This window comes from Fusarium keratoplasticum, chromosome 12 (genome assembly GCF_025433545.1).
Source record: "Fusarium keratoplasticum isolate Fu6.1 chromosome 12, whole genome shotgun sequence".
In the NCBI taxonomy this organism is placed as follows: domain Eukaryota; kingdom Fungi; phylum Ascomycota; class Sordariomycetes; order Hypocreales; family Nectriaceae; genus Fusarium; species Fusarium keratoplasticum.
Window position 1 is genome coordinate 746346 of NC_070540.1, and position 26532 is coordinate 772877.

General features: G+C 50.9%; 10 protein-coding genes and 1 pseudogene across 11 annotated transcripts, besides 1 other annotated feature; 3 read left to right on the plus strand and 8 right to left on the minus strand.

Annotated features, from left to right (window-relative positions):
- Positions 1–593: 593 nt before the first annotated feature.
- Positions 594–1988, plus strand: NCS57_01384500 (oxygenase subunit alpha; the record flags this gene model as incomplete). Its single annotated transcript, XM_053063466.1, has 4 exons — positions 594–1218; positions 1273–1456; positions 1509–1734; positions 1785–1988. 4 exons carry the CDS (start codon positions 594–596, stop codon positions 1986–1988), a joined length of 1239 nt encoding a protein of 412 aa, XP_052906799.1.
- Positions 1989–2391: 403 nt separating this feature from the next.
- On the minus strand, positions 2392–5515 carry NCS57_01384600 (C2H2-type domain-containing protein; the record flags this gene model as incomplete). Its single annotated transcript, XM_053063467.1, has 3 exons — positions 5230–5515; positions 3645–5154; positions 2392–3592 (listed from the first exon to the last, which is right to left on the minus strand). The coding sequence occupies exons 1-3, from the start codon at positions 5495–5497 to the stop codon at positions 2392–2394; spliced, it is 2979 nt and encodes a 992-aa protein (XP_052906800.1). The 5' UTR covers positions 5498–5515.
- Positions 5516–6113: 598 nt separating this feature from the next.
- NCS57_01384700 (FAD-binding-3 domain-containing protein) lies at positions 6114–7624 on the plus strand (the record flags this gene model as incomplete). The annotated part of the gene is made up of 2 exons (XM_053063468.1): positions 6114–6194; positions 6260–7624. Exons 1-2 carry the CDS (start codon positions 6138–6140, stop codon positions 7622–7624), a joined length of 1422 nt encoding a protein of 473 aa, XP_052906801.1. The 5' UTR covers positions 6114–6137.
- A 548-nt stretch (positions 7625–8172) lies between these two features.
- On the minus strand, positions 8173–9581 carry NCS57_01384800 (Oxidored-FMN domain-containing protein; the record flags this gene model as incomplete). The annotated part of the gene is made up of 4 exons (XM_053063469.1): positions 8173–8563; positions 8614–8887; positions 8938–9406; positions 9474–9581. The coding sequence occupies 4 exons, from the start codon at positions 9579–9581 to the stop codon at positions 8173–8175; spliced, it is 1242 nt and encodes a 413-aa protein (XP_052906802.1).
- Positions 9582–10423: 842 nt separating this feature from the next.
- Positions 10424–12253, minus strand: NCS57_01384900 (MFS domain-containing protein; the record flags this gene model as incomplete). The annotated part of the gene is made up of 4 exons (XM_053063470.1): positions 10424–10656; positions 10711–11423; positions 11479–11985; positions 12045–12253. The coding sequence occupies 4 exons, from the start codon at positions 12251–12253 to the stop codon at positions 10424–10426; spliced, it is 1662 nt and encodes a 553-aa protein (XP_052906803.1).
- Positions 12254–13293: 1040 nt separating this feature from the next.
- On the minus strand, positions 13294–15376 carry NCS57_01385000 (annotated as a pseudogene). The gene is made up of 3 exons: positions 15195–15376; positions 13653–15139; positions 13294–13589 (listed from the first exon to the last, which is right to left on the minus strand).
- Positions 13294–15376: a sequence feature.
- A 1049-nt stretch (positions 15377–16425) lies between these two features.
- On the minus strand, positions 16426–17731 carry NCS57_01385100 (Peptidoglycan deacetylase; the record flags this gene model as incomplete). Its single annotated transcript, XM_053063471.1, has 7 exons — positions 16426–16536; positions 16595–16722; positions 16786–16838; positions 16896–17305; positions 17353–17501; positions 17559–17638; positions 17706–17731. 7 exons carry the CDS (start codon positions 17729–17731, stop codon positions 16426–16428), a joined length of 957 nt encoding a protein of 318 aa, XP_052906804.1.
- A 571-nt stretch (positions 17732–18302) lies between these two features.
- NCS57_01385200 (uncharacterized protein) lies at positions 18303–19170 on the plus strand (the record flags this gene model as incomplete). The annotated part of the gene is made up of 3 exons (XM_053063472.1): positions 18303–18311; positions 18359–19062; positions 19119–19170. The coding sequence occupies 3 exons, from the start codon at positions 18303–18305 to the stop codon at positions 19168–19170; spliced, it is 765 nt and encodes a 254-aa protein (XP_052906805.1).
- A 457-nt stretch (positions 19171–19627) lies between these two features.
- Positions 19628–21356, minus strand: NCS57_01385300 (MFS domain-containing protein; the record flags this gene model as incomplete). The annotated part of the gene is made up of 5 exons (XM_053063473.1): positions 19628–20472; positions 20560–20759; positions 20810–21060; positions 21109–21176; positions 21242–21356. The coding sequence occupies 5 exons, from the start codon at positions 21354–21356 to the stop codon at positions 19628–19630; spliced, it is 1479 nt and encodes a 492-aa protein (XP_052906806.1).
- Positions 21357–22409: 1053 nt separating this feature from the next.
- On the minus strand, positions 22410–23565 carry NCS57_01385400 (Fe2OG dioxygenase domain-containing protein; the record flags this gene model as incomplete). Its single annotated transcript, XM_053063474.1, has 3 exons — positions 22410–22748; positions 22810–23477; positions 23529–23565. The coding sequence occupies 3 exons, from the start codon at positions 23563–23565 to the stop codon at positions 22410–22412; spliced, it is 1044 nt and encodes a 347-aa protein (XP_052906807.1).
- Positions 23566–24252: 687 nt separating this feature from the next.
- Positions 24253–25875, minus strand: NCS57_01385500 (uncharacterized protein; the record flags this gene model as incomplete). The annotated part of the gene is made up of 2 exons (XM_053063475.1): positions 24253–25803; positions 25864–25875. 2 exons carry the CDS (start codon positions 25873–25875, stop codon positions 24253–24255), a joined length of 1563 nt encoding a protein of 520 aa, XP_052906808.1.
- Positions 25876–26532: the final 657 nt, after the last annotated feature.

Consider the following 26532-nt stretch of genomic DNA (forward strand, 5'->3'; position numbering starts at 1 on the left):
TCGTCCGGTCACAGCAAGCACGGCAGACATCGGATGAACAGAAATGGACAACTCCGGATCTGTCAGCAAACACCACGAAACACTCCGCAAACAATGACACGACAGTGCCAAGACGCGGGGTAGCTACAACTGAGCGAGAGGGGTCGATAAAAAAATTCAACCGTTATCAGGAAAAATAGCCTAACTTGTCCGATCAAAGACCCATGGATCTGGGAGAGGTTGCACCTCCACCCCCACTTTCGATGCTCTCTTGAATCTCTGGCTAACCTCACCAGAATTATCAGTATGGAGAGGGGTGTGGGGTCAACGGAAACCCTCGGCTCTCACGGATCAGCTTGCCTAGTCTGAAGATAAGGACGCCTCACTCGAAGCGGCTCTTACGCTAAGGAAGGTTATCGCAGGAGGGGTATGAGGCCGAATCTGGCAGATAGGATATCACAAACTTTGAGTATAACAAAGAGCAATTCAGAATACTGTCCTATTCCCGCGGTTTCAGTGCAAACTTCAGCTATCAATCAGCTTCTGTTTTGCAAGTCAGATCTCTTGTCAACCCCCTGCCACAGCACCAGAACCCAACCACAAGGATCATCACCATGTGGAAGTTTCTCGGCCTCTCCTCCGACAAAGACTCCAAGACAGCTCCAGTCCGTGGGCTTCCGGCTTCTTGGTATCGATCTCCAGAAATCTACCAGCTAGAACGTCGCGCCATCTTCTCCAAGAAATGGATCCTCCTCACCCACATGTTGAGGTTCAAGGAGGCCGGCGACTACCTCTCTTTCACCTACGCCGAATTTCCATTTTTCCTCATTCGAGACCGGGACGGTAATATCAACGGCTTTCACAACGCTTGCCGACACCGTGCCTATCCCATTGTGCAGAATGAATCAGGAAAGGCTAGAATTTTGAGCTGCAAGTATCACGGTTGGTCTTACGGGTTCAAAGGGAATCTTGCAAAGGCACCAAGATTCGATACCGTACCCGACTTCGACAAGAGCCAACACGGCCTGTTGCCCATCAATGTACATGTCGACAAGACAGGCTTCATCTGGGTCAACTTGCAAGCTGGAACACCAGAGGAGCCCTGGGAGAAGCAGTTCCCTCGGGTTGATGAGAGCGCCAGGATGACCAGCTACGACTTTGACGGTGGCTACAGCTTTGATCATGTGTGGGAGATGGATCTCGATTCGAACTGGAAAGGAGTCATGGAGAACTACAACGGTATGGATAGCGAGGAAGCAGATCAAGAAATATGGAATACTAACAATGGTTTAGAGTGCTATCACTGCCCGACAAGTCATCCTCTGATTGCTGGAGTTTCGGACCTCACCAAATACAAGGTTGAGCCTAATGGAAGCTGTTTGGAGCACACCATAATCAACAAGAAGGAAGACGATGGAACGGATGAGTTCAAGCGCTCTATCACCTTCTTCTTCCCGTCAACCTCAGTGACAGTCACGTATGTTTCCACACACGTAGTATTGGGGTAGCAACACTAATGCGAGAAACAGCATGAACTTCTTCTACATCCAACGCATGATCCCCATCAGCGAGACCAAGACAAAGATCGAGAATGAAGTGTATCGTCACCATTCAGCAAACGATGAGGAGTTTGCCTCCATCATGGCATTCTACAAGCAGGTCCTTACCGAAGACAAGGATCTGTGCAATGGAACACAGAGAAATCTGAACGCTGGTGTCTTTCTCAACGGCGAGTTGCATCCTGAAAAGGAAAAGGTAGACATCCACATCTGGAGTTCCCAAAACATTTTCTGACTTGACATCAGGGCCCGATTTACTTCCAAAACACGGTCAGAGAAGAGGTCATGGAACACAGGAGAAGGGAAGTGGCACAAGACGGGCAGCAAATATGGCCTGCGATGCCCAAGGTTGTTGGAGACATGATGACAAGCAAGCTTCAGGAGGAAGAGCTGTTGTGTTCAGAACTGGAAAGAGAAAGCTGTGCAGCGAGGTCAGAACTGGCATGGTAATAGAGAGAAGAGGCTACCAGTGAATGAGAAAATGTAAGTTAGACTGTATGGGAAAACAAGCTAGATTTGAGACAAACTCGATGTTCACAAGGCTTTACTCTTAGCGTGTTTTGGGAGACTGACGGGTGCAATGAGGCTATAGGAGTATTAAGAAGAAACCAACAGGAAAGAAGAAGAGGGGACATCCCTCGAAAGACACGGTTTTCCCTCATTAGATTGCATGTATGAAGTGGTACAGAGATCTTTGCTCCTTAGAGACTTCCAAAGATCCTTTTACTCATCGACCACTGCTTTTCACGTTAGACAGACTCATTTTCTAGTCTTTGTTCACGACATAAACACCAAAAGTCCATACATCAGTTCTCGTTAGATTCATCTACTTGTCGTCATGAAGCGTTCCTCATCAAAAGCCGTCCCCAAGCGGATCATCATATTGATTGATCAACCGTTGAGGTACCAATCCACGTAACACCTTGACACCAGTCTGCACGATCTCCCACCTCACCTTTGTCAATATCTCGGCCATCGACCACACTAGACCGTTTGTCTGCCTTCTTTGACTGATCCCTGATGTACTGTCTCGCTGACCCATCTCTGCCATGCTGGTCACGAGTGCCTCCATCTCACCCCGAGGATCCCACACCATCTCGTCGCTCTCGTCGCTGCTCTCGTCGGCCATTTCATCACCAGGCGCGATGCTCCGTCCGCGAAGAGGGCCCGCGTGATGAAACGCCCAGCATGTCAAGGTGGCCAGATATAAACACCAAGGGACGTGGAAGAGACTCATGGCGTCTGAGCCAGTGAGGATCTTTGTGCCGTCGCGCAACATGCGTCCTGCGTGCCATGCGGCAGTGTTGGCTGAATTCCTGCCCCAGGTCGTTGGCTGTTCAAGGTTTTGCTTTACTAGTGCCTCCTTTGCAGCTTGCGTCTGCCCTGAATCCTGAGATGGTTCTCGCTTCGCCGCAGATGCCCACTGCTTGACGTTCCTGGCTGATCGGCGATAGTCCTTCTGTTGCACTGGCCGTCCGAGAATGTTTCGAGCTCCTGCGTAGATCTGCACATCAAGGAACTCCATGTTCAACAGTGCTTGTGCCGAGTGATAGAGGGTGTTGTAAGCAGTTGCAAACGCTATGTGCTCACTGCGTTGTGACTCGTCCTCAGAAGACCGTGGCAAACGACCGATAACAGCCAAGGTGTAGGCATCAAAGTCGGATTTCCAAGTCTCGTAAGCACCTCCAATGATCTTTCGCCAATGTCCTCCTGGGTTGTCGCCTGATACAACTCCAAGGGCTGTTTGGTCACGCCTTTGCATGTCCCAGGCGATGGACATGAGTCCGTGGAAGAGGAGTACGCGGGATAGGCCACTCAGCCCCTGCGGCCGTGGCACAGTAGGGACCATATATGACTTCAAGGCTGGTAGGAAGAATTGACCTTGGTTTGACTGAGAGGATCGCCAAGCGGCAGCCCAAGCCATGGCATCTCCAGCCTCCCACATTCGCTGGCTACAAGGTAGCTCAACCCGGAGTTCAAATGCAGACATGCAAAGACTCTGGCAGAATAGCACAGCGTGTTGGGTATCCCACATGAAGCAAAGCAAAGCAAGGCTAACAACAGAGTCAGCCGAAACAGTTGTTCAAGTGGAGTAGCAATGCTTACCGTTTCTTTTGTTCAGCAATCGACCATCGCCTCCAGGCGTCTCGCAGTGTTTGATCATGATCAACAACATCGGAGGGAGGGCCGGTTGGCCGTATAAACTGGCAGTCAGATCGTCGAATGAGGTTGATGAGAAGTCCATGGAACAAGTGGCTCATGTCATGCTGCTTCTGGCCCGCTCGTGACTTGCCGAAACACTCAACCAACAGAATGGTCTGTAGGGTCCAGAGTTCCGGGCGAGGAGAGAATCCCGCATGAGCGAAGATGCTTGGTCGCATGACATCGTGAATACGGACAGCCAACTGATGAGCGTCCTTGTTCGAATACGTTGCCCCAAGTAATAGGATTGATAGTAGATGGAGAGGCTCTGCGGTATTGGCGTCAAAAGTAGGCAAGTGGATCAATGGGTATGCGGTGTTGAATCGAGTAAAGTAAAGGTCGAGATAATTCTGGAGAGATTTGACTGATAGGAGTGGCTCATTCGACAGAGGATGGTGGGACTCTGGGAGGCAAGGGTTGGTTGCTTCGATGATCTGCAAGAGCCGCTTTCGAACTGTTTCGTTAATCTGCGGTAGGACGGGCCTCCTTGACAGGAGAGAGAATGGCCTGTCGATGTCGTTGGGAATTGACTGGTCTCCGCCATCAACAGGGCCGACCAGCGCTGTGCTAGTCCTCCTTCCTCTCCTAACAGGTTTCTTGGCTGTCTTTGGGACAAGGTCTGAGGATGCCGAGTGGGTGGACTGGTTGGTTGACGGCAAGGGGAGTTGCTGCATGTTGTTGAGGTCTTCAGAAGCCGGTTGTGAGTCTCGTCGTTCGGGCCAAAGCTGAGAGCTATCCATGGACTCGGGTGATATGGTGAAAAGAGCTTCTTGGAAGCTGGGTGCTTGTTCGAGTTGAGATGGCTTGTCGGGGAGGTTGATGAGCGATGTTTGGGTTCCTTTCATGTCAAATAGCCAGTTGTAGTCTAAAGCCGTAGTGTACGGCATATTAAACGAGCTGGCTGTGTCTGGCTGAAAGATTTGGTCGTAATCCAGTTGTGCAACATCGAGCATAGCCCCAGAGAGTAGGCTTGGGTCAAGGTTGGGATCTATAGCATCATCCCAAGACTCGCTTAGCTGGCCGTTGTGGTCGCCTTGCTCGGCCAGTGTGGATGCCTGGAAGCTATAGTCGAGCTGTGACACAGATTGGAGACCCAGAGGCTCACAATTCTGTACCTCCAAACCAAGATCCCCAGGTTGTGGCCAGTCTGGGTGTTCTGGGTTGTCTCCCTGATGGCCACTGTCCTGACCCCAGTACTCTATCGCTGATTGTTGTTGATCTTGTTGCTCTCCACTTGATTCTGGAGGCTCAGACTCGGGTGATGGGATTTGTTGTGTTTCTGGACGAAAGCAGGGTCTCTTTTCGACAACGGAACCGTCAGGGGCTTTCCATGAACGCTTGCGAGTATCGAGAACTCCGCAACCAGGACCGCCAGCTTCAATATCCTTCTGGACGTGACGGTCCATATGACGCTCTAAAGTCATGATGAGCGATTCCGCGGCGAGGAACATTGGGTGTCGCTTGTGAGCCCTGAAGCTCTACTACTTACTCAACAGATCTGGACGCTTGAAGTGAGCACGACACTTGGGACATGCAGAACCTCCAGGTAGGTGATTCAGAGCATGCCTCTGTAAGTGCTCAGCGCGTGTAAAGCGCTTGGTACAACCAGGGTGGTCACACACAAAGGACTTGTCGTTGGAGGGCTGTCGACCCCTAGTAGGGATTACAGGGCCGCTGGGGCCTGCACTTTCAGAAGCCATCCTGCCACCACCAAGGTTGTCTTCAGCACAAGTCAATGCTCCATCCATGCCGCGCATTGGCTGTAGAGTGGGTTCAAAATGGAGAGTAAAAGCATACACAGCACAAGAGAATGGGAACAAAAGTGGGAGAGGGCACTCCTAATCTGCGATTTTGCTAGTCAAGCAGGAGCACGGAGGGTTATCGGTGGTGGGTACCGATGTGGGGCTGAAGGCGGGGGAAAGCGGGGTAAAAACGGGGCGGATTAATCCCGAAGCAGGCCGGGAACCCGGAAATGGTGTCCCGTGGCCAATGGGGAAGGAGGGACGTATCTTTGGCTACGAGGCGTTATCTGCGTGTACTTCGTACCCCCTACGCTGCCATGGCATGACTGTGCCAAGGGCATTTCCAATCAGGTCTCTTCTGCTATCTAAACTCGGTCATCTTTGCCTCCCCCACTCTTGCTCTCGCTCGCTTCGAGCAGGGTGGGAGTAAGGTTCGGGCTTCGGGCGCTCGGCCAAAGCGCTGCATGACCATGCGGTGGTTCAAGGCTAGTAACCATGACATTCGGAGCTGGAGGCATTGGTTGGGTTATCCAGTCCTTGGAGACTCTCTGACTCGTTATTATGAGGATATATCTTTGGTGACAGTAAACCACAGTGTCGACTTTGATGAACATTGAGTTGAGCATCGATAAACAGAACAACACACAAGAACACAATGCCTCACTATACTGTTCAAGAAATTATGCAGCGCGATGCTTCAAGCAAGCTACACGTAGGTTTAGACCCTCTTTCGCAAAAACGACAACTCCTTGCTCAGTATCGCTAATAACACTCTAGGTTGTCATAGTCGGTGCAGGCCTTGGTGGACTTGGAGCAGCTATCGCTGTCCGCCTGGCTGGTCATGATGTTACAGTCTTGGAAGCTGCCCCGTCGATCGGCGAAGTCGGTGCCGGCATCCAGGTTCTTCCCAATGCCAGTCGGGTTCTTTTCTCATGGGGACTTGAGGACCGTCTCCTGAAGTTCGCAACCCGACCAAGCAAGTGCAACTTTATCGGATGGAAGGGAAACCACCTCTCTGAGATGGACTACCATGGATACGCAGCAGCCACAGGCAACTATCCTTTCCTAGATTTTCACCGAGCTACCTTACACGGTTGCCTTCTCGACCGTTCCAAGGAGTTAGGAGTTGAGATCCTCACCGGCGCCTCGGTTGAGAAGTACACCATTACCGATGATGACACAACAGCAACTGTCTACCTAGCGGACGGCCGCACTATAGTATCTGACCTTGTTGTTGGAGCCGATGGCATCAACTCGAAACTACGAGAGCAGTTCCTCGGCAAGACAGACCCGCCTCAACTCACCGGTGATCTGGCATACCGGCTTCTTCTTTCGACTGCCGAGATGCTCAAAGACCCAGACCTACGCCCTTTCGTGGAAAACCCCCAGGTCAACTACTGGGTTGGGCCCGATAAGCACGCAGTCAACTACGTCTTGAAGGGCGGCGAGCTGTTCAACATGGTCTTGCTTGTCCCAGATGACATTCCGCTTGAGCAAGGAAACACACTACATGGGACCATGGATGAGATGCGAGCGCACTTTGCTGATTGGGATCCTCGCATCGGCAAGATGCTTTCTCTCTGCGACTCTGTTGGTTCCATCCTCAAGTGGCGTCTATGTATCCGTCCCGGCCTTGACCCAACTTGGTCTGATCCTTCTGGAGCATTCACCATGCTTGGAGACGCCGTTCATGCGACGCTTCCATACTTAGCCAGCGGGGCAGGAATGGCACTCGAGGATGGCGGAGTTCTGGGTTTGTGTCTCGCCCGGCTCACAGACAAGTCACCAGAGTCCAAGAGAAAGGCCCTCGATGTGTACGAGGCCTGTCGACGGGAGCGAACAGAGAAGGTCGTCCAGCGAGGCACATACAACCAGTGGATCTACCATCTTGCTGATGGGCCAGAGCAGCAGGAGCGTGATGAGCGCTTCAAGCAATTTGGAGACTTTGACCACGCCTGGCTGAGTGGAGAGGATCCTGTGCTGCCCAAGTCAGAGGAGACAGGCGAGGACCCCTTCCCCTGGAGGTACAACGGTGTTGGAAGGTGGCTTCTGACATACGATATGTGGAAGGATGTTGAAGCCAAGTTCTCCAAGGTGGAAGGTTCATCTTCAGGTGTAGAGTCAGTTCGGGCCAGTCTATAGATTACATAAATAGAATCCTTCATAAATACCCGATCTAGACCCAATTGTAGTATACTGAATGGTGATTAATGCTTATAGCACCGATTCCAGGGAGTCTTTCTCCGCCTATTTGTGTGCAATTGTGGACAGAGTGATTGTAAAATTGTAGGCTGACATTCATGCCTGCCCAATCGTTATACCATCTCACACAACAAGGTGTGCCGGATAACTTACAGTAGGGGTGATAACAGTGCCATGGTGGGGAGACCATCACGAAGTGCCAGTCTTCCAATTAGTGTTATTGATCGCTTTCTAGTCAATTTTATTTCGACTCCTATCCAGTTTGACGAAAACAAGCATGAGTCAATCCAACAGAGGTCTCGCCATATACCGGTGTACAATACAACGTCTCGGGGCTTCTAACACTCGTGTAATCACTTGTTACTACTTGAAAAAAAATACTTGGAAAATGCATAAATAGTTCTTGATATTCGACAATGAGGTCAATTCACTGCTTCTATGCCTCTATAGCTTCGTTTGCCCCTTGATCAATGGACAAGTTCCCAGCACTATGCCTTGACCTGAGCCTCGGGAGTCTCGTGAAAAAAAGGGTAATCGTTGTATCCCTTCTCAGGAGGGTCAGCTCCGTAAAAGGTAGATCGGTCATAAGAGTTGAGAGGCCATCCGTTTCGGAGTCGCTCAACTAAGTCAGGGTTGGCGATGTAGTGTCTTCCCATAGCCACGATATCAGCTTCCTTCCCCTTGAGCTTCGGGACTGCGTTATCCCGGTTGAAGTTTCCGCAGGCCAAGAACAGAATTCCCGCAGGCTGGAGAATCTCGCTGAAGATGTTGAGCGAGTTAACCCGCTTACTCTTCTCTGCCACTTCCGTCGTGGAGCCATTGGCGAGAGAGGCAAGCTTTTGCTCCTCGTTGAGCACCTCATCGAAGCGAGGCTCAATCCTATAGAAGTTTTAGTAATGTTTCTCGAACACTATACCTGTGATGCTTACATATGAACGTAGGCGGGTCGCTGGGCCTTGGGCAGGTCCGCGATACGCTTGCAAAGGTAGGACCAATGCTCGTTGGGGTTGCTGTCTCTTGTGTCCTGGAAGTAGTTGTATGGTGATAGACGAATACCGACCTTCTCGGCACCGATAGCGTCACAGACAGCAGTCAACACCTCCAGGACAAAGCGGCACCGGTTCTCAACAGAGCCACCATACTCATCAGTGCGCTGGTTGATGTTGTCATGCAAGAACTGCTCCAATAGATAACCATTGGCACCTAAACTGTGTGTGAGAAAGGATATTCCAAGGGAATATTGGTAGACATACCGTGAATCTCAACACCATCAAAGCCAGCGACATCAACTGCCCTCTTGGCAGCGGCAGCCCACTCGGCAGTCATCTCGTGGATCTCATCCACTGTCATGCCCCGTGGGGGATCATCCTTGCACTCAGTGCCATCGAGATACTTGCCATTCATGGGAATTTCGCCAGAAGAGATGGGTCTCTCGCCTCGCATTCCACTTGAGGAGGCTCGGCCAGTGTGCCAAAGCTGGGTAAAGATGAACCCACCCTTGGCATGGACGGCGTCGGTCACCTTGCGCCATCCTTTGAGCTGCGACTCGGTAAAGACGCCTGGGACGCCGCCATAGCCACTGGCTCTGAGGCAGATATCTGTGGCCTCAGTGATTTGCAGGCCGCCATCAGTGGCACGATCGCCGTAGTACTTGACGACTCGGGGACCAGGGACGTGGACGCCGGGGGACTCGGCATCGCATCGCATGCGCGTGTTGGGGGCCTATATGACCCCTGTAAGTGGCTGTTCCCGTGGCACGGGTCGGTGGGTGAACACGATGAGAACGTACCTGGATGATGCGATGTTTCAGGCTCAAATGTCCCAACTTGAGGGGCGTGAACAGCACACTATCCTTGAGGGCGACATGTGTCTGAGGGGGGGTGATGGCAACAGGCATTGTGAAGAGAGATGGAGGAACTAGTGATGTATTGATGCCCTGGAAAATGAGAAAGAAGTAACACTTTTATCAGAGCTTGTCAAAAGTCGCTACAGCCAACGGTAGAAATACTAGTTGTTGAGGAAGATGAGACATCTTCTCCCAGGACATTGTCTTTCGGCGCTACACGTATCCCACTGTTTGTGCTAACTCTCAGCAACAGTGGATTTCACCGCCGTTGATCTTGGATCTGCCCGACCCCTTTCTCCCACTCTTGATGGCCCTGGAAGTGGAGGCCGAGGAGGCGTCGGGGCCAAGATCACAGGGGGGGTCGAGAGTGGGGGAAGGGATCTTGGATACGAGATGAGATAAGCAGGGGAGTCTAACTTAAAACTAGGCTAAAAACGGTGCGTTTGACGAAGTGCTCTAGGGTGGCGATGTCTTCTCTGGTCCTGAGCCCTGGACAAACCTCACTCAATCTCAATGGTGATGCATTACAAAGCATGGAGGCGTTGATTTGTAAATAGTATTATCCTAAGATCCGAAATACGTACAACCCTTAGGTTTAGGATGATTCGCTGAAGACTATTGTTGAACGATGCTTCACTTCCAATGGCCTGAGAAACGTATTGTCTCACAAACGAGCCAGGGATCAAGAGCTCCTGTCATGATGTTTCAGGCATCCGAAAGCAGTGGCATCGGGAAATTTAGACTAAAGCGGGAAAAATGCATCACAAGGTCATTTAAAAGAAAAAAAAAAATCTCCGTGAACTAAGATTTATTCCACTCTACGTTGCTATAGAGAAGTCCTCCCATCCTAACACCCCATCCGTCCAAGCACTCTTTGAACATCACGATCTTGCTTAAATGGAAGCATGGCCATGGGTCTCATATGGAAGCGCAATGCAGAAGAATCCGACCACAATCCAAAGAGCTGCACTGGCGTAGATGGGAACGACAGTGTAACCACCATAGGTCGATACGAACGAGGCCGCAAGACCACCCAGTCGGAGCAGTGTGGCAGCAATACCCGTTCCAGTGCCTCGGACAGGTCCTGGGAAAGACTCTGGAGTAAAAGCAAACATGATGGCGTATTCTGTCGACCGTATGTTAGAGATGACTATAAGATGGGGGTGACGGAGCAACTTACCAAAGTTTCCGAGAATAGCAGTGGCACATTGGAAGCCGATATCAGCAGCCTGGGTACCAACAGAGGTGTAGGCAAACAGGAAAGCGCCTGTAAGAACAGAAGAGATGGCCATCATCCATCGACGACCGAACCGAGTCTCGACAAGGAATCCAGCAGCGATCGGACCAACGATGCCGACGGACGACACGATGCAGTAGACCATGTACGTGTAGTTGAAGGAGGTGTTGGCAGAGTAACTGGCCTTTGTCTCGAGGTACGATGGGATGAAGGCAAAGTAAAGCGGGTAGGCCACGCCGATGGTAAGCCAGATGAGGAACGTGACAGCGCTGTGCTGTGCCATCTTGCGTCCGGCAAAGAGAGTACGGTAGCTGTCCAGGCTGAAGTCCTTGAAGTTCTCCCTCATGATATCCATAAAAGAAAGCTTCGCAGGTGCGGGAGGAGTGGCAGCTGCAGCAACCATTTCGTCGATTGTCTGCGTGACCTGAGGGGCATTCGACGCGCCTTGGATCCGGTTGTCAATCTCTTGCAAGAGATCAAGAGTCAGAGTCTCTGGCTTGCGGTTGAATCGGGCAATGTGATTGACCGCAGCGACAGCCTCTGCGTCTCTTCCCTGGGAAAGAAGATACTTGGGAGACTCGGGGATCTTGAAGATGAAGATACGGATAAGACCAAGGAAAATCGCAATTCCGCCCAGAGTGATCATGAGGTATCGCCTGTTCAAGATACCGTATTAGTACACAGACGAACTCAGGAACCAAGTTGACTTACCATCCCATGTTGTCTTGTCTCGTGCAGTTGGTGGCATCATCGCAAGCAAAGTTGGCAAGGAAAACCCATGCCAAAAGAGATACAATGACCTGTCCGAGGTTCCACCAGGCAGAGAGTGTCACGAGAAGCCATTGATGGCTCTGAGGGACGAATTCCAAGAAGACGATGCTGTCAACAGGGACATTGCCACCGGCGGCAGTGCCGACAACGGCCCAGAGAGCGCAAAAGGCAGTGAAGTTTTGCGCACCAGCACTGGCACAAGCAAAGATGCCTCCGTATAGAATAGTCGAGTTGAAGGCAGGCTTACGGCCGATGACATCGGCTGCCGTGCCCCAGAAGAAAGCACCAATGATCAAGCCAACGTAGTAAGCGACAGAGCTGAAGCTCAGCCGGCTGATGTCTGTGAACTCGTTTCCGACTGGGGGACGAATGGCTGTGATGCCCTGAGACCAGAAGTTGTCGATCATCCAGCCGCAACCGTTGACGATGAAGAGGTACCATTGGAACCTGTTGAACACGAGTAAGCTTAGGATCATGAAACCTTAGATGCCAAAGATCATGTGTACCTTCCAGTGCCAATTGCACTGAGATGCTCCGCGATGAGCTCTGACTTGAGACGGTAAGACTCATTGACTGCACTTCCGTAGAATTCACGGACGGCGCTGTCTTCGACGGCATGAGTCTCACCCGGGCGGACGGAGCTGGCGGTAGAGCTATGCTCAAGCTTCGTCCCCGAGATGTCTTTGGGAGTGGATGCAGGGGCAATGGCAGACATGATGAAGGTATGGGCAAGAGAGAGAAGGATGAGGGAGGTGGTAGTCAGCTCGACTTTCAGGCTTCAGGGCACTCCTTCATATATGACTGACTCGGTCTGGCTGTGATCAGTGCTGGAGGCCTTGCTATCTTTTCTCAACAAGGGACCGTAGCTACGTACAGCTGCGAAGAGTCTGGCCCTGGCTGAAGACGTAAGGTTCACATCCATGTGCCCCTATCCCGGACAGCCTCTAGCGGTGTCGTTTATCACAGCCGGGGCCTTGGGAGCTGACTGATAGCATGACAAGGGTAGAATGGAACGAACTTGAGGCAGTATCTTATCGTCCGGCTACTCCTAGCCTTGTCTCTTATCGGAATGCCTCGATATCATTCGCCTTCACGAGTAATCTCACCCCACCCCCACTTTCAACAAAGCATGGTGCTGCGGTTATCTGCGTAGCAAAATCCGGGGAAGCCCAGGCTAGGATATCGACCCTGTTACGCCACTTTGCGGGGGAAGACACCTTCTACCATGCAGAAGTATGCTAGTGACACGATTGCTGATTCCATGGATGCGGATAGGCTGCAGCCAGGGTAGGGGACTTGCCGAGAGCCCCGGCGAATACGGCCCAGATGCAGTCCGGCTAATGCAGTAATGAGACCGCAGCTGACGGGAAGCATGGTCCATTTGGCCGATATCAGGACTTGGGCCCAGACCGCTGGAGCCAGCTGAGGCTCTATATGGGAACGATGATGTAGTGCCGTATGACTCGAGCTCCGTGATGGTCCGAAATGAGGTCAGAGCCAGATCAATCTTGAAGGCAATGGCGCCACGTTCTGGGATCAAGCAGGAAGCTTGATGATATCGGTCGGCTGGATCACAAGCGGACCAGTATTGCTATCTCAAGAATGGGGCTCATGAGATGAACTTGAGGACATCGGCAGAATGTGAAGCTAGGGACATGCATGAACTGGCTCAGCAGGGGAACGCGTTGCTGTTCTCGGTACCAGATCTATTCTTATCCCTCCACTGAGATGGCAAATCTAGACATCGTGACTCGTTTACAGGCTTTGGGGTACCTGGAGGAACCCCTGAAAGTACGAATCCAGCCACTGCGCTGCAGCCTTCCCGTCCTCGCTTCCAACATCCTTGAAACGACGAAGAGCACCAACGTATCCATCAGGCCTCACCACGATGACGGCCACTTCGCCTGAGCTTACTGAGCCTAGCCATTTCTCTGTGCACGAGACTCCTCGCCTGTCGAGATATGACACATCGTCAAGATACACTGTCCACTTGCTCTTCGAGAAGGTCTCGGGAAGCTCGGCAATCTCAAACTCGTTCTTGTCGGTAGATGCTATAGCGGAGTAGTGGTTAGCAACAGTTTGATGATAATTTCTCGAGGAGTAGCATAACTCACTGATGAGGCCATACGTAAAGAGTTGGCTGACGGTAGTATACCGTTCTGGTCTTAGATAGGCATCGTCGGCACGCTGAGCACGAGGCTTAGCCTTGTATGATGCTTCAGCTGCCTTGGAAAGCTGAGACAAGAATGATGAAGGAGCTGATGCGGCTTGATCGAAGCTTTCAAGGAAGCTCCTCTCGCCACTTCCCGCGATGTTGGGGACGGCAAAGTGCAACCGGAACTGGCCCAAGATAGGTATATCGAGCTGAATGTCGACGGGGCAAGCATCAATGTATCTTGTGACTTTTGCAGGTGGGAGATTGCATCCAGGCTTTGCGTTACCACCATGAGCCTCTTCAACCCCCTGGTTGAGCTCGTTTGAGCCATACTCGACTCCTATTCCGGAGATGAACCTGGTGTTCTTGCGGAAGTTCTCTGCCAGGCGCTTTGCATCACCGCCGGCGATCTCATTGGCATGCTCAAAGTCAAAGTTGATGAGATCGTGGGCAATCTTCTTTCTCTCCTGCTCGTAGCTCTGGAGGAGGATGCCATCCTTAGAGAAACCACGCGCAGCCAGGTTGAGCTTCCACCCCAGGTTCCACGAGTCGTGTACACTGGTGTTCATGCCCTGAGCAGCCTTGGGGCTGTGGGTATGACTTGCGTCTCCCGCGATAAAGGCACGGGCGGTTGGGTCCAGGAACTTCGAAGCCACGCGTTGAGAGACTGCATAGTTTCCAAACCACTCAACTGAGACCCATTCAACTCGGTAGGGAGCCATGACAAGCCTTGCTTGCTCCATCACGTAGTCCTGAGCAAGGCCCTTGGAAGTGATGGAGGACTTCATCTCGATATAAAGACGAGTCATGTTGCGCTCTCGTGGAATGATCAAAACCGAGCCATGCTCTTCAGAGAACACAACCGTCTTGCTCCAGATGTCAGGGAAGTCTGTATCAAGCTCGCCGTCGAGAACGCCCCATACAGAGTTGTGGGGGCTTCCTTGTCCATTGGCATCGGGGATACAGTTGCGAACCTGCGAACGCGCACCATCAGAGCCAACGAGATATCGTGCTTGGATAGTCGTTTGCGCGTCAGGAAGGTCACAGTTGATGAGAAGGGGGCTTGATATATCCTCAGACTGTGATGTGAAGCCAGTGAACTTGTGACTGCGGCTGACTTCAACGCCGCTCTTTCGAAGATCGTCAATGAATGTGCTCTCCATCATTCCTTGGTGACACAGCAAGATATAGGGCTCCAGCACATCGACAACAGAGGCTGGATAGTGAACCTCTCGTCCTGTGCGGCGGATACCCTCCTTCTGTGATCCTCGCCAGAGACAAATGTCGTGTACTCTAACTCCAGTCTTCATGAGCTCATCGCCAATGCGTAGCATCTGGAACGTCTCAATGGTCTTGGGTTGGATGCCATCAGCCCTGCCAACCGTGGTCTGGTCAGGCCTCTCGTCAGCTACCTTGACTGACAGACCCAGCTTTGCAGCAATGACACTATTCAGGGGTGTGTGAGCCAAGTGTAGCAGGGGTTGGAGACCAGGATACATACCTCAGCATGAGGCCGGCAGGGCCAGCGCCCACAACGCACAAGTCGTAGGGTCCATGCTCCTCAGAAGCGGGGGCGCTTCCATTCGTGTGGCCGTTGGTAGTTGAGAGACTCGTCATGTTGAGAAGTGTTGCCAGATTGTGAAGGTTGACGAGGTAAAATGTCAAAGCTGCCGTACTGAAGTCGGCTTCCAGAAGTTTGTATCAATATCTGGACTAAAAGAGAGAGTATAGACTTTTTCTGATAATTGGAAGCATTCGTCCACAAGGCTCAAAGCAGCTATCACGACAGGTACATGTACCTTTCTGTTGGAGCTCGGCAGTAAGCTCGACGGGGTGAAGCCCGAGGACGACGAACCTCACAACTGCTCTCGTCCCACGGTCAGCCCATTTGCAGTGGAGTAATAGCTCAAGAGTGCGGGTAACCACGAAACTGATTATGATTGACAACCCCATTCATCCATGGGTTCAACGCAAGCCTGTCCATGCCGGGCTTCGGCTTGTCTCCCCCACTCTTGAATGCCGGGGTTCCAACCGAGTCAAGGATGACGCCTCAAGGAGCCACTAGCCTTATCAGCAAGCTCTAGACTCGCGCTAGGCCGGGGGGGCTCCGGTTAGATGCGGAGAAGTCTGAGTCGGCGCCAGATGCCAGCCAATTGGAATGAAGGGTTCTGATGCCGTTGATCAGCGCGTGGTGTTCACGGAGCTTGCCGAGCTTCGTCCGCCATGAGTCTGCTGTCGTTTTCCTCCTGAAGGTTTGTTGAATGAGAATAGTCTACGCGGTACCTTATGAAAACAATCGTGGTTGATCTGGAGAATACCTAAGATCAACCCATCGTATATCTTGGGACTGTTTTTAAGGGTGTATCTTCGTCTATATGAATCCATCGGTTCCCTGCCTAACAAAGCGAGTACTTTGGTGTAGGGTAGGGAGATTTAATCGCGAACCGTTCAGCATGGAGTTGAGGTGTTGGCTGTTGAGACATGGCACGAGCACGCAAGATGGCTAGACGGCGTCAAGCTTCTCTTTTGGGAACTGCATCATAGCATAGAGAGATTTTTGCAGAATCGAATGACGCCACTTCAAGGAGCCAATGGCCACAGAAGTAAAGAACACAGCTGTAGAAGCTCAGCATTGACGAGCTGTCCCCGTGATGTGCGTGGTCACTCGGGGGAATTTAACATTGGAATGAAAGCATGGTTAACTTGAACGAAATAGCATTAATATCTATTATCTAGCCCTGTGTCTTCTTCCACTCGTGGTATCTCTTCATCGCCTCCTCTTTGCTTGCGGGCATCAGGGCGCCCTGAGGCGCCGCATTCTTACTCTTGAAGTAATCGGCCATCTTGAGCTTGTGAGTAACGATCCTAGATGTCAGAAAAAAGGAGGCCTGGGCGACGTACCTCAGCCATAGTTACCCACTCAACGCCTTCGTGCTTGTTGATGTGCTCAATGATACGCTCATGCATCAAGAGGACGTGGGGTCTTCCCGAAACATCGGGATGGATGGTCATTGGAAAGATGAACTCATCTAGGTGGGTCAATGTTAGCAGGGGGAGGGTGTGTTTGAGGTGAATGTGACGATGAGACGTACCATACTCCCGGTAGAAGTAGTCAAAATGGTCTCTCCAGATGTCCTCGACGTCCCTGCTCCTCATTAGCACCAGTGTCACACAATGACCTGTCTAGCAGCCACAAACATACCGAGGGTTGACCCATCCGTGTGAGTTGGCAGAGTTCTTGATGAACATCATTGGGGGAAGATCATCGATATACCATGATCCAGGGATCTCAACCAATCCGGTTTCCTTTCCCTTGACCAGTGGCTTCATCCAATCCTCGGCGTTCTTGGTGTAGTCGATCTTCGTCCAGGTATCCCCCGTCCTCAGCCAATAGGGTTGACAATCGTGATGAAGCATGGAATGGTCATACTCGATGCCGTAGCTGAGGAGTAGCTCAGTTCCTTCGGCACTAGTCTCCCACCATGGAGCCACACTACCTCGAGGCGGCTTGCCTCCACAGAAGTCAGTGATCAACTTCCAAGTCTTGTCAAGAACGTCTCTCTGCTGCTCAAAAGTCATGTCTGCAGGGTTTTCATGTGTGTACCCATGAAGCTGTGGATGTTAGCGTTACTAGATAGCCTGACAGGAACAGAACATACACCAATCTCGTGTCCGGCATCCCGAACGAGAGCACACTCCTCGGGGAAGGACTCTAATGTGTGACCAGGGATGAACCAAGAAGCTTTGATGTTGTACTTGTCAAAGAGCTTTAAGAGGCGGCGGGTTCCAATAGTGCCCGCCCAAATGCCTGTATGGCATCATGTTAGTCATTGAGATCGCATCTGTCGGACTCAGGCCGACCCACCTCTGCTCACGTCACTGGTGCTATCTTCGCCACCATATGAACCAAGCCATCCGGCAACAGCATCAATGTCCACACCATAACTGTTGGGGGAGTCGGTTAGTTGACAGTTGCGCCATAGAAGTGGAATTGGACCGGGGTATCACTCACCAAACCATAACCTTCTTCTTGCCCATCTTGAATGACGCGAGTAGAAATGAATGAGTAAGCAATGGAGAGTTATGAAGGTCTTCTAAAGAGATCCAAGCGTCTAAAATCAGCTAATGGTAGGTATCCTTGGAGCAAACTGAATGCCACTGGCTTGACTTGAAGTATCAGGTTGCCTGTCTTGGGACCCCTGATATGCTTCGAGGTCAGGGTAGAGTAGCTCATAAACTCTATCTCCTCTCAAACCCCGCTATCGGCCGCGATTAGATATGCCTGTTGTGTTCACATGCAGGCCTCAAGAGTGGGAGAGTGGGCTGTCGTGACTCTCCCACTCTTGGCGGAGATAACTCCACCAACGCTTGGACAAGCGATATGCAGGCCCTGAACGACTCGACAACGGTAAGACAAGCATGAATGGAGATAATGGTGGGTACTTTTGACGATAATCTCTTTATCGTATGAGAATGCGTGCAACTACAAATCGTACCAAAACATCCCGACCATCTGCAGCACCCTTGGCATTTGGCACTTACCTTGTTGTTACTTGTTAGTCCCAAAGACGCTAAAACCGGTTCGATCAAGCCCGTCAACACCATAAACATGTCCAAGGTTAGTTACCGATGCCATCCAAAGTATCGGCTGACATCAGGCGATAGTTCTCACTTAGTGGCCGCGTGGCCATCGTCACTGGTGGCGCCAGGGGCTGCGGGATGGCTTTTGCTGAAGGCCTGGCAGAGTCCGGGGCAGATGTTGCAGTCTTCGATGTGATCAGTCCAGCCAGCAACGAGTTGGAAGAGTTGGCATCTAAGCATGGGGTCAAGACTCGATCTTACATCGTTGATGTCACATCTCTCTCGAGCTTGAAGGAGGGGTTTGCCTCGGTGGCGAAAGACTTTGACGGAAAGTTGGACATTCTAGTCGCATGCGCTGGCGTGAACAAGAATGTCCATTTCCTTGACACAGAGGAAGAGGACTTTGAACGTCTCTTCAATGTCAACTGCAAGGGTGTTTACTTTGCCGCGAAGCTCGCGGCCAAGGCCATGATCGCCAATGGAACTAAGCATGGAAGCATCGTTCTAGTGGCAAGCATTGCATCGCACATGGCTATCAGATCTCAGAGATCAACAGCTTACTGCGGCACAAAGGGCGCAGTGAGAGCCATGGTGGCGCCGATCGCTGCAGAGCTGAACGAGTATGGAATCCGTGTTAACTCGGTTAGTCCTGGCTATGTCAGGACAGCCATGACAGCGCCGTTTCCGGACCTTCTTGAGGGATGGAAGGATGAAATCATGAACCATAGGGTTGCTGAGCCTGATGATATCAAGGGAGCTTGTGTCTTTTTGGCTGGCGATGCAAGCAAGTGAGTCCCCAAAGACGCAATACCAACAATCTCTTCATTTACTAACTCACACATAGATATTGCACTGGGACTGATATTCTGGTGGATGGAGGAGTAACAAAATGGTAGTGGTAGAATAATAGACTTCTTTCACAAACAGTTAATTGTGTCCCGCGCATCCCTAGAGCCTTCAGCAAGCTTGTACGTGATTGACACGACTTTGAACTCACACCTGTGCTCTATCTGCTTCACGTTGCTTCTGCAGCGGAGAGTGAGATTGCTGCTGATCCCAGTGACGCCCCAAACAAAAAAAAAAGGGCACAAGACACAGCATCAAAGAACGTAGCAGCTAATACATAACGGTATGAGCCGCAATGCTGGGAGGAACAGTCACTATGCACATGGTGAGGCTAGTAAGACGATGTAATGTCAAGGGACAGCATAAGAGAAGCATTTACACACAGTAACTCGGGTGGTGGGATTGATCATCTGTTATTGTATCTAGGAGGTGTAAAGAACAAGAGAATTCTTTGCAGGGGGATGTTGCTTGTCCTTCATCAGGGGCATCTCCATGGCTATCCTGCCCTTAGATAAAGTACCTCCATTTGGGGTCATCTTCGCCATCTCTAAGTTCATTCGTATCCACATCCTCGGCTCTGAGAACAACGCCCTGCTCCTGGTTCTTTTTGTTATTCTGCTTCCGCATCCACAACCCGAGTCCCAGAGTGAAGAAGATACAGGTCACGTTACAAGCAGCCGTGGCGATTAGGGTAGGAGCATAGCGAGGTGCGTAGGTTGTCCTAAAGGTTCCGGCTGAGAGGATCCCTCCAATGTTTCCAAGACCAACAAGAAGTCCAGTTGTCGCAGCTCGAGAGTTTTCACTCATATTGTTGTTGTTATGCCAACTGTGCACAAGACAACTGGGGATGTATGCACCTCCAGCCAGCATGAAGCATGCAAAATAAGCAACACCAACGTGTGCTTGAGCATCGATGATGGCCAGCACAAGGAGCCCTGCCAAACTCAGGACGAGACTTCCAACGATGTGGAAGGTTCTCTCCCTGTTTCTGTCTGAACTGTAAGTCACAGCCAGAAGAACCAAGAAGCCGGCGACGTTGGGTGGCACAGTCAGAAGGTTGGTGACAACGACTGAGTAACCAAGTCGACGAAGAACAAGAGGCAGGAAGTTGGCAGTGGTGGCAAAGGCAACGGGGTAAGTCAAACTAATAACACACCAGACGAGGAACTTCCAGCTGTTCCACGACTTGAAGCATTGCCGAAGATTGAACTCTTCGTTAATCTTTCCAGAGCCGTCTCGGAGAGATCGAAGAGTGGCAACCCGTCTCTGATCTTCTGTGAGGAACCAAGCGGTCTGGGGACTCGCTGGTAGCCACCAGAAGGCGATGACTCCAAAGATGATAGTCATTGCACCTATTCATCCGGGGGTCAGTAACATGGACAATAGGCGTGACAAGTTGGTCCTTTTTCAGGCAGTAACGAAACCTGTGTGCAGCTTACCTTCAATGAGAAACAGCCACATCCACCCAGTGACTTTAGGGTGATGAATTTGGAAGACACCAAATGAGATGAGACCAGAAAAGGCACTAGCAAGGAGTGCACTTCCAAAGAACAGGGCAATACGGAAACCAAGCTCGCCGCGGGTGTAGAAAAGTGTCAAGTAGAAGACGGCACCAGCGAAAAAGCCTGCTTCAAAAGCGCTAGCAAACAGTTAGTACAGAGACCGAGGTAAGGATCTTTACTTGCTTACCCAAGCAGTAGACGAATGGCCAGCATGCCTCCAAAGTTCTTGACTGCGGCTTGCAGAAGCGCCATCGCCCCCCAGCCGACCATGAGAGCGGGAAGCATCACTCTACCAGAGAATTTTTTGGTGAGAAGGTTAAGAGGAAGATCGCAAAGGCCATTGGGTACATAGAAAAGCAGAATCAGAAGAGAGAACTGCTCTCCAACGAACCCCAAGTCCTTGCTCATTCCATCTGTCTCGGCGTTTCCAAGGTTGCTCTGGATGAGTTAGCACATCATGCTGTCACCCCAAAGACCTTGACTTACCCGGTCGACAGCATTGAAGAAATACATGATGCTCAAGAAAGGCAGCAGGTACATGTCCATTCTCTTGACTGTGGAAGATGAGTAAGTAACATGAAAAAGGGGCGACCATAGGATGTCGAGTGTTGTTTCTTACCATAAGCCCGTTCAGCAGCGGCATCAACGACTAAGGTTGAGCCGGTTTCTTGATCTTTCTGAGCGCCATCATTGAAGGGCTGGGGGTCCTTGGTTTCATGAACTACGTTATGCATTTTGAGTCAAGAGTTGAGATCGATGGATGGATAAAATTGCTGTGCAGCAAAGTACTCACGCATTTGATTCAGTGGGACAGAGGCCGAGAAATATACAAATGAGGGTTCACAGACAACTCGTAAGTGTAGATAGTATACATGATAACCCCTCTCAAGAATGGGCGATCATATCTTAAGCTAGCAGTTGTGGCTTGCTCTGGTTGAAGGCCAAAGCTAATACAGTATCTCGAAGGAATCGAGTCAAGATTAGCTAAAGGCAAGCGACAGGCGCTCGGTGGGAGACGGAGATCTATACCCAGGCGTCCATCACATCTCAGGAGTGGGTAATTCCTTGGCATTCCTTCGCTTGGCCATTAGGCCATTGTTATCAAGAATGGGGGCCAAAAGGCAGCATTGAGCAGTCTGAACATGTTGGAGGAAAGGATCGAGGCAAGTACATTGCATCACAAGATTATCTGTGATAATCTCGAAACAGGTCATTTTTATTGGCATCTCTAGTGCATGCGGTTGGGAAGTAGTGCCGCTGTCATGCCCAGTATTCCTCCTGGTGCCCCGTCCTGCTGTCGGGTTCATGGGTCGTCGAGACCTCCACAATCCAGGGCATTGCCTGCTCAATGATTATTCTAAGAAGAGCACTAAAGGAGATTTAAGATTTAGACATTATGGGGTGACCTGACCGTGGCTTCGTGGATCTCACGCAAATGGTGTCTTTCACCCGCTCACAATGTGGGACATGAAAGAAGAAGCTAAGCTCGACAGGACCCCAGCAAGTAAAATTGGGCTGTGCTATTTCTGTGCCAGCTTTAATTGACAGGGCGTCGAGATGTTTGGGAAATAGCCTCGCCTAGAGATCAATTTACATCCCCTGTTTCACTCCTTGAAAGGTTGCATAGCACACGATGGTCATTGTGTAATACGGTCTTCATTATCAGATAAACCGAGACTTAAGGGGCAGCATTACTAGTAGGGCACTGAGATGCGAAGAGCAGTAACATTGTAATTTTATTCTACATACAGCTGTATCTTGGGGAACGAGAACCTGATCGCTTCCTTTTATGCAGCAGCGACCCCGGCAGGCTTGACCTGGCTATCAATGGTCTTCTGAAGACCCTGCTTGTAGAGTTGGGCCCTGCCATAGGACTCAGCGTAGGACGCCGACACAACCTGTTCAACAGTGGCGGGCTCAAACTTGGCAGGGTCCTGAGGAGCCTTGCATGTGGGAATGCAGTCAACAACGTAGTCGGGGTTGCCCGAGACAAAGACGGGGATCGAGTATCGCTCCTTGCCAGACTTGTTGATGACCCTGTGAACGTTGCTCTTGTACTTCTCGTTGGTCCATCGAGCCATCAAGTTGCCCAAGTTGACAACAAGAGCTCCCTCGGTGGGGGGAACCTGGATTGCGGTTAGCTAATTGTTCAAAGGTGCAAGAGTTTGGTCTGATCTCATGACTTACATCAATCCAGACATTGTTCTTCTGGTCCCAGACTTGCAGACCATCAACCTTGTCTTGAAGAAGCATGGTGATGGCACCAAAGTCGGTATGGGCACCGATTCCTCGAGTCAGCTTCTCATCAGCGTCGGCTGGCTGGGATGGGTAGTGAAGCAGCCTCATGGTGGCAACAGCGCCATCCAAGAAACGAGAAAAGTAGGTCTCTTCGAGATCAAGAGACAAGGCAAGCACCCTCATCAGGTCAGATGCCAGCTTGAGAGTGGAGTGGTAATACTCCATGCTGTGGCTCTTGAAATCGGCCAAGTCATCACCGAGAGCCTTAGGCCATTGATTGGGACCACTGTTAAGCTTCTTGTTGACGAAGTAAGGGTGAGTCTTGGGAATATCATCACCAATGTAGAACCCCTCTTTCAGCTCAGGCTGGGTTCCCTCCTCGAGGATCTGCGACCGCAGCATCTCGTATCCTCGGTTCCAAGTGGTCTTATCCTTGGATACCTCGTCTTTCTCACCTTGTGACAGGGAGAAGAACTTCTTGGCGCAAGCAAGGGCTTGCTTTTGCTGCTGCAGCGGCACAGAGTGTCCAGTGATCTGGAAGAAGCCATTGTAGAGGCAGCTTTGGCGTACTTGGTCCACAACCGCCTGCTTGCGGGCGGGATCTTCTGAGTAGAAGCCTGGGCCAATTAGAAACGGTTGGCAACTCTATAGGGGAACCAGCAACCTACCAGAGAAGTCAATGATGGGGATCTCGAGCTGAGCCATTGTGGAGAACTATGTTGGCGAGTTGACAAGGGGGATTGCCGTTTCAATGCGAATGCAGAAGTAAAGTTGTTATTGAAGCTTTGACTGTGGATGCTTTGGTGTCCGAATAAGCCAAAGACTTCGCAACCCCAGAGTTAATAAATAACTTTGAAGCAATTCAAGATGATCATGAAAATACACCAAGATTATCTTGAACCCCTCCGGAGCTCTCCGACACACATTTCGGGCTTTGTCATCCCAAGGCCGAGAGCCCGAGTCGATCCTCCAGCTAAAACACCGCCGACAACCGAAATGGCGACGTTATCAAAGGTGCGGGGAAAGTGGGAGACCCCCATTCTCGACATTTCGCTCATCGCCACAAGCTGCAATTGGCTAGTGAATTACGCCTGAAAGAGTAGTTGTTGTCGAGAACGTGGCAGGGACTTGGAAGCGAAGAAGGAGATTAGGGAGACATGCCGAGTATGACTGCAAGTCCCCATCGCCAAGTTCTCGCCTCTCTTGTCCTCCCCATCTCTCTCAGACGGCGGTTTCAGGGGACGGATTCCTGAGATTGGTAACATCAAAGAGCTTCGAAATATGGCTTAATGGCCCTGATCACCAGCTGAGAAAGCTGAGACAACCAAGTCCCTTGGCCCTAAGAATCGGGCGTGATGATATTTGCAAGAATCGGCACTCCTTAACGCTGCCTCAATGCTGGGGAAAGCCCCAATCTAAGGTCCTCCATTTCTCGTTTATCTCCTTATTGATTGCCGACCTTTCAGATGTCACCTCCTCGCGGGTCTTTTTGGCAGTCTCTTTGTCGATTGGAAAGTCGATATTCTCATTGATCTGATGCCAAAGTTCAGGTGGCAGATTTCTGACCAACGGCAAATCTGCGAACTTTTCCGACCACCAGTCTCGCTGTTGTGGAGGGATGTTGGCTGTTGAAATGATGGGGTTCATCAGGTCGACAAGAAACAAAGCCAGCATCTTGCAGTGGCCTGGACGAGTCTTGTCAGTCAGCTCAAGGGGGCCCAGACGGTTCTGGTAGACGTTGGAATGAAAAATGGCTCGTCTCTCTCTACTTAGTACGCTGCCAATTTCCTGCAACCTATTCCCACGGATTTTCATGGCGAAGACCCTTTCGAGGCTAAGCCAGTCACCATAGATGTAGTGCAGCTTGTCACCCAGGTTCTCCCTATCTCCCTGGGTGCGAAAGCTAATAGGAGTATCTGCAATGTTATCGCAATCGTAGCAGAACAAAGCTGTGGCACAAATCCTCTCGATGGCTTGACCTTCAATCTGCCATGGGCTCCCTTCGTAGGTTGGTTTCTCTGGTGTTAGATGGATATTGGCCATCTTGACGATGGCTTGGGTTTGAGATACCTCGATTCCCACCATAGCTCTTGGACTGGGTGCCTGGACGTCTCTCTTGAAGAAGCCCTTATCGCGGACATGGCTGGCCTGTAGTTTGACCAAATGGTCCTCATCAAGGCTGGGTTCTGGAAGCAAAAGTTCGTGTGTTGCCTCCCACCATTCTTGATCCAGCCTCTGGCTTTCCTCTGTGTAATCAGAATCGTCGTCCTGTGGTCCACCTGGTCTGTTGTTCGGCTCGCACGTATACCGGCACACTTCTGGTACACTGCAACGATATTTGACGGCCTTGATGCGCTGAAACCGGGAAACCTCGAAGGCTTCGTCAGTCGAGCGGAAGGCGATACCCCATGCCTGAAGGGACTTTTCGATCAGCCTCTCTATGATTAAATAGAGTGGTGCATCTCGTACAGGATGCAGATTGTTGATGTAGCTGTCAATGCGAGGTTTCTCGCCTGTCAGATCGATATTGCAAGGAAGCCACTGAGAACGTGTCCCAAACGCTTTCATCCTCAACGGGAGCAGCATCGCTGTACGGCGGTTCAACATTGGTTTAGGCGGCTGAGGAATGACCTCTCCCATGCCACAGAAGTCGATGCAGCCGCCAAGCGGTACATGTTGGTCGGGCAAGATTTTAGACGTCCCATGTACCAACGACCAGATCGATGGATCCACCACGTTGAGAACCTTTTCATCGGTATCTGGCTGCCAGTTGTTCTGGGACCTTTGCAAGTTCTCCAATGATTCAACGGCAGCCTTGAGTTCGTCCTGCAGGGTTTGGGTGATGAGAGTGTCTAACTTTATCACATAGGCGGCGTAGTCCATGATAGGAATCATACCCGTCTCCTCAAAGAGCTTTGCCTTCTTGGCCAGTTCTACGAGACACTATAGGAAAGAAGTTAAGAGGCGAGACTGGAATAGTGGCTGATCTGGACCGTTACTTACAGCATCTGCCATTGTCTCTGTAAAGTCGGCGTGTGGCCGGTACTCGGCCCAAGGCAATTCAAGCACTTGCCTCTTCCACGGGAGGACAGTTTCAGGTTTGTGGACCTTTAGCCACTACTCTGGCTCGTTGGTTATGTCCTCGACGAACTTGAGCATGCAAACCTCGCGGTTTGTGAGCGTTGGTGCGTACCAGCCGCCGTAGACGCCATGCAAGTATGGCGCATGCGGGCCAAAAACGCTCGTGTGGCGAGTCAAAGGAAGGCCGTAGCCTGGAAGTTTGAATGGGCTTCCGGGATCCTAGAGATTAGAGGATTTAGTCTTGGTCTTGAAAAGAGTAAAAGGTGCGGCTGTGCACTCACTACAGGTCCGTTCTGCCATCTGATAGTGAAGATGACATTTATAAAGCTTTTCACAGGAATCGCATCTGGACTTTTGTGGTTATTAAATATGTCCTTGAAATTTTCCTTGATATTTTGAAAGCAGGGAGGCGGATCTAGAGCATTGAGTACCCAGGACTCGATCGCATGCTCCTCGTCTTTTGTCAGAAACTCTGCATCCCTTGAAGAGTCTCGGCGGTTAATGAAGAGCCTTGAGCTAGAATCCGAGTTGGAATGTCTCTGGCTGGAATCTCCTTGGACATCCATTGTAGAAACTAGGCTTGTCAAGCTT